General features: G+C 37.3%; 1 protein-coding gene across 1 annotated transcript in view; it reads left to right on the forward strand.

Moving 5' to 3' along the window:
* The window catches only part of LOC113026597 (mucin-2-like), a 28,451-nt gene extending 24,392 nt beyond the window's left edge, over positions 1-4,059 (forward strand). Inside the window, exons 34-45 of the mRNA XM_026175557.1 lie at positions 26-95; positions 869-969; positions 1,107-1,138; positions 1,259-1,436; positions 1,546-1,650; positions 2,631-2,671; positions 2,765-2,881; positions 2,977-3,075; positions 3,188-3,316; positions 3,400-3,439; positions 3,519-3,636; positions 3,729-4,059. Coding sequence (XP_026031342.1) covers positions 26-95; positions 869-969; positions 1,107-1,138; positions 1,259-1,436; positions 1,546-1,650; positions 2,631-2,671; positions 2,765-2,881; positions 2,977-3,075; positions 3,188-3,316; positions 3,400-3,439; positions 3,519-3,636; positions 3,729-3,939 — 1,241 coding nt within the window. The 3' untranslated portion in view covers positions 3,940-4,059. The remainder of the gene's footprint in view (positions 1-25; positions 96-868; positions 970-1,106; positions 1,139-1,258; positions 1,437-1,545; positions 1,651-2,630; positions 2,672-2,764; positions 2,882-2,976; positions 3,076-3,187; positions 3,317-3,399; positions 3,440-3,518; positions 3,637-3,728) is intronic.
* Positions 4,060-6,000: the final 1,941 nt, after the last annotated feature.

The raw sequence follows: 6,000 nt of genomic DNA on the forward strand, positions 1-6,000 counted from the left end.
GGTTTTTTTTATATTTCATGGACAGACAGTGCCTGCCCATCAGAAAAGGTTTATAAACATTGTGGTCCTGCAAATCAGCCAACCTGTGAAAACAAGTAAGTTATAATGGAAAAGGCTTTAATTGAGTACCCAAGCATTTCCTTAGACTATGGTCATAGCAGGCAGTACAAATTTATTTAAGAAGCAATTATAGAGTGTCCTATAGATGTGTTTCTTAGGGGAAAAGATTTAAACAGTAAATAAAACAAACACGACTTTGTAACCTATACAGCTTTAAAACAATTTGGATAAGGTTAATGAATATATCTTTATTACTGTTGTCATAGTGCTTGTAGATCATAGGTGCACAGGGCAGAGCCAGGTCTCCAGGTCTCCACTACAAAACTACAAACAGGATACACTTATTACAAGTATTGTTATTACTAAAGGAGTTAGTGATGTTTTCTTAATAACTCACTTCTCCTCACACAACTGAGCAAAAACTGCACTCTACCACCACATGTTTTTTTTTTTAATTTACCCATTTATCCATTGTTAAAGTAGTTTAAATTCAAAGTGTCCATCAGTTTTCGAACAGACATCCAGGTTTAGTCTTCCAATAGTGTATCTTTTGTTCTATTTGACACACTTACTTGTTTGCATTTCATATTACCACTATTACTGAATTATTTGTCTTGTGGTACAGTCATTAACGTAACATTTTGCACTGACTGGGTAACAAGGGCCAGTAGATCAGACGTTTACTGACCCTGTTTTTTTTTACTGGACCACAAAAAATATGTAAAAAGAAATATTAATAACACGACAACTGCAATATTTTAGCAACTTAAAAGGCATAATGCTCTTTTTCGATGGTTGAATATTTTAGTCCTTATGAACCCACCATGAACTTCACTACTGAGGGATGCTTTTGTCCTGAAGGAATGATACTTTTCAGCAAACACTCCAACATATGTGTGAAAACATGTGGTAAGTGTGGCATAATTGCCCAAGTTTTACCATTTTTGTGAATGTGCAATATTCTGATGCTTTTGATCTGTGTGGGGGTGTGGAGGAAAACTTGAAACATAAGAAATTGCTATACTTAAATACTTGTGCTTTAACAGGATGTCTTGATACTAACGGTAATTCACGTGAGGTGAGCAAAGTCTTCTGTTAAAATCCTAACCTGTATTTTTTAACCGCAAGAGACAGTCATCAAATAGTAAATTAAATGTCCTTAGAAAGTAAACCACAGTAATATGTTTTTTTTTTTCAGTTCAATGAAAGATTTGAGCTAAAATGTCAGTACTGCACGTGTGAAGAATCTACAAAGAGTGTGTCTTGCAAGCCTAAGCAGTGCCCAAAACCAAAAATTACAGAATGCTCTGATGATGGATTTTTCCTCATCAACCAAACTGATCCATCAGACCCATGCTGCTCTATCCCTGTTTGCCGTAAGACTTGTAGCATCAAGGCATACATTTATGTTTAATTTGTTAGTTATTTTTGGTTGATGTTAATTCTTGAACGTGGCTCTTAATAATTGTTTAATCATCTTCACAGAGTGTAAACCTAGCAGTTGCCAAAACATACACAGGACCTGTTCAATTGGAGAAACCCCAGTTGTTACTGTTCCTGAGGGAAAATGCTGTTCAAAACTGACGTGTGGTAAGTAGGGAGTCTGTGTGACCAGCTGACTAATTGCTATTGCTATTGTCACTAGTCAGTACAAGACATACTAATCATTTAATGGAATTGTTTTACATTTTAATTGAAACCCAATTCCTTTAAATTTTTGTTTACAACAATGGAGGGAACTAGGCTTTCTCCAAAGATTGATGGACATTCCCTTAGCAATAGGGTGGGGAGTTCAATTATTTGTGAGGGGTTCAGAGTAAAGCCCCCACTCCTCCACAAAATAGTAAAAGAAGCCAGTTGAGGTGGGTGTCTCTTGGGTGAGTTGTTGCAACCAGGAATTTTCTACTGTAAGGAGGCCCTGGCATAAACACAGGACAATGCTGTCTCTTGGCTGGCCTGATCAACTAATCTCAGATAAGCTGGAGGAGGTGACAGCTCTGGACATTCCCCTGCTTAACTACCACCTACATGACCCAATTTCAGATAATAAGAAGAAAATGTATGGATGAGTTATCATTTTGTTATTTTAGATTTTAACTTTTATTTAAATGAATGACATTTATTGTCATGAATTTTTGAAGAGCGTACATCGTTCATATTGCACAGCACAATACACAACACTGTAAGTTGCAGTTTATTAGGTTTTTTTGGATGTTAATTTGTCTTATGTTAATAATAGATGAACATTTTGTTTTAAAGTGTTTTTACATCTTATTTAACATCAGCTTATTTTAGTTGTTTTTCTTCTTCGTTGTCCAGAGTATAACCTGCAATGTTGTTAACACATGATGTAAGGTGTTGCACAGTTAAGCACATGATTCATTAATGAAGAATGTGATTAGTGGTTTCAAATGCTTTGTTTAATGAGGTTTTGACATTTGACACAATTGTTCTCAAATTTGGGTTGATATCTTAGTGTTTCTTAGTTTTAGACTAGTCAGCTAGTCAAATTTTTAATGGTAACATTAGCATTGTCACTTATCGTAATATTCTTTTTTACTTTTTCCCAGTACCTAAAAAGGTTTGTGTTCACAATGAGACTGAATATCAGGTAAAGAAGAAGCATGTGATTTGTTATCTTTTTAGTCTTTAAGGATTTCTGCTTCACATAATTCTGTACGACTATTTTCTGTTTATCTGCTAGCCTGGTTCTTCAGTTCCTGGGTCTGTATGTCAGGATTGCACCTGCGTGGCTGAACAAAATTCTAATGTATTCAAAGTAATTTGTAAGGATCAGGAATGTAACAAAACTTGTGATATGGTAAGGAAACCCCAGTTTAAACAAAAGCACTGTAGATGAAGCCTTATTGTATTGCACTTGGCAACCAAAATGTGCCCCCTCTCTTTATCTATCAGGGATATGAATATGTGAAAACTGATTCAGATGAATGCTGCGGGAAGTGTGAGCAAACACACTGTGTTGTCAATATTAACGGAGCCAAGCAACTCTTGTCTGTAAGTTGGCTGCAAGGCCACATGCTTATGTTTATTAGTCTAAACCAGTGATTCCCTGCTTTGTTTTACAAGTGTATGTGTGTGTATATATATCTGTCTCATTTATCTTCAGCAAGGAGAAACCTGGTCACCATCTGAGAATAGGTGTGATGAATATAAATGTGTTAAGAATGGTGAGATCTTAACAATAAGCACTTCACACACAGTCTGCTCAGTATTCAATGAGAGCAACTGCCAACCTGTAAGTATCCCTGTTTTTAATATTTTATCGGAGTGAACAGAAGTTGAACAACTTTTGTTAATGTTGTATATTTTCCTTCCTAGGGCACAATTCAAACTGCAGCAAATGGCTGTTGTAAAATTTGTGAGTATATCATGTTAGTTTGTTTTGGGTTTAAGATACTTAAATTAAAATAGGCTAACTGCGCTTTTTTTATGAAAAGGTTTGGAGAAGCCATGCAAGTTAATGTTCATGAAAATCAATATTACACACAACAATTGTTGGTCTGCCCAGGAGGTAGATATGCCGTATTGTCAAGGATCCTGCAACACTTACACCATGTAAGGATAATATTACATTTACCCTGGAAAGTTTTTAAAAATACTGTTATATAGTTTAAGTATTAATTTAACTCATGTTCTTCTTTATTTAGGTACTCTAAAGCAGCAGCAGCTATGCAGCATTCTTGCTCCTGCTGTAAGGAGACAAGCTACAGCAATCGCACTGTAGACCTGGTCTGCCCAAATGGACACAGTGCCTCCTTCACATACATGTATGTGCAGCAGTGTGGTTGTACCAACACAGAGTGCACCACAGCTGCTGGACATCATATTCGCAGGAAGCGAAGCTTCACACTGCTGTGATAAACCAGTCTGTGTGTGAGGGATGTAGATATGTCCTCCAATATTATTAAAGCAATCATTAAATATCTACAAAATAAATGCCAATATAAGGAGAGCATTTATGAAAATTGATTCAATAAAAAGCATGCAACTCAGTTCAAGTCTCATTGTTTTCAATGTCTGCTTTGAGCTACTTAAACATGTATGACTGTATTTAAACACTATTTGCCATTGGTGATGTTTAAACCTAATACATGCACACAAATGGAATTACAAAGTTAATTTAAATTTTATCAAGCAGGTAGATGAGAGCCCCTCCAAGGACAAAAATGAACTGTCAGGAAGAACAAAGAAGAGCCACACTATATTGCTAAAAGTATTTGGATCATTCACACAGATGAACTTGAGTAACATCCCATTCTTAATCTATAGAATTTAATAAGATGTTGGCCCATCTTTTGCATCTATAACGGCTTCAACTGTTCTGAGAAGGCTTTCTTTAAGGTTTAGGAATGTGTTTATGGAAATTTCTGATCATACTTTCAGAAGTGTATTTGTGAGGTTAGACATTGATGTTGAACAAGAAGGCCTGCCTCACAGTCTCTGATCTAAATCATCCCAAAGGTGTTCTGTCAGGTTGAGGTCAAGACTCTGAGACTCTGCCAGTCTCCCAGGTGCATAAAGGATGATGTACAAAAAGAATAAACAAATAACTTAATTCAAAACAAAACAAAAATCTATTTACAGACCTCAAGTGGCTGAGCCAGCCTACATGTTATCTCACAGACTCCCAGACTCCTTTAATACTCCATTTCTCCTCCCACTAGGCATATTATTCATCCATTCTTCATTTCCTTCACAAAACAATCTTTTTTTTCTCGGCTCATTTCCGCCCATATTTTCGACAATAATCACATTTACACACTTAGCACTTAGTTCCTCCTACACCGAGCGTAGGACGCTGACAGCGGCGACTGCTTCAGCTTCGTCCCAGGCAATGTCGACTGTTCTCAGATCATCCATAAACATTCCATGTGATCTTTGGTCCATGTGATTTTTGGTCGGCCTTGCTTTCGCATGCCTTGGGAGCCATGTAATCTTGGCCGGTTGATAAGGAGGTAGACGTAAATTATGGCCCACGAAGCAAAAGCACCTTTCTGCAACAACATCGGCTAAAGGGCGGTTGCTTGCTCTTTGTAAGACCTCTTCGTAGGTTATTCAGTAAGAAATTCTCAGGATTTACCGAAGGCCGTGTTGTTGACGCACATTCAGGTATCGAGTAATTGCATTTGTTGAGCGCCAGGTTTCACCAGTGTATAGTGCAGTTGGAGTGGCGATAGAGTTCAATAGTCTGATCTTGACCCTAACATTCAGGGAGGTCAAGTTGAAACCATATGGTATTGCTATCAGTGGCTGCATAGATGGTTTTAGCCGCTATGTTTTATGGATGGAGGCTTATACCACAAACAATGACCCTAAATTGATTGCAAGTTATTTTCTGAAAACAGTTTCATGCGTCAATGGATCTCCAGTGAGGTTACGTGCTGACCGAGGTACAGAAAATGGTTGGGTTGAACAAATGCAGATGTTTTTACGGAGAAACCACACAGACAGTTTTGCAGGTGAGAAACGCTTCCTTTACGGAAGAGGTACGGCCAACCAACGTATAGAGGGATGGTGGGCTACCCTACGCAAACAGAGTGCACAATTTTGGATGAACTTATTTCAAACTTTTCAGGATGATGGCCACTTCACAGGGGATTTTTTGGACAAAAGTCTTATCCAATTCTGCTTTCTCAATCTTATTCAGGTAAAAGCATGTGCTCATGCTATGTAATGTCTTAGCTGCATAAATAGAAAATATAAATATGGTTAGAACATTTTTTTTTCTTTAAATTAAATCTGAATTTTATTTCCATTTTAATATGTCTTGATGCATGCTCAATCAGCCAGGTAAGGATTGATTTTTGACAAAACATTTCTCACACTGAAAGCGCTATATCCAGATGAACAGAATCAACTTCCTGAAGAAGATGCCAGCGAGACATCTGAAGTGGTGTTTGTCTCAGAAAGCAGTGGCAG

Source organism: Astatotilapia calliptera, chromosome 7, assembly GCF_900246225.1.
Source record: "Astatotilapia calliptera chromosome 7, fAstCal1.2, whole genome shotgun sequence".
Taxonomy (NCBI): Eukaryota; Metazoa; Chordata; class Actinopteri; order Cichliformes; family Cichlidae; genus Astatotilapia; species Astatotilapia calliptera.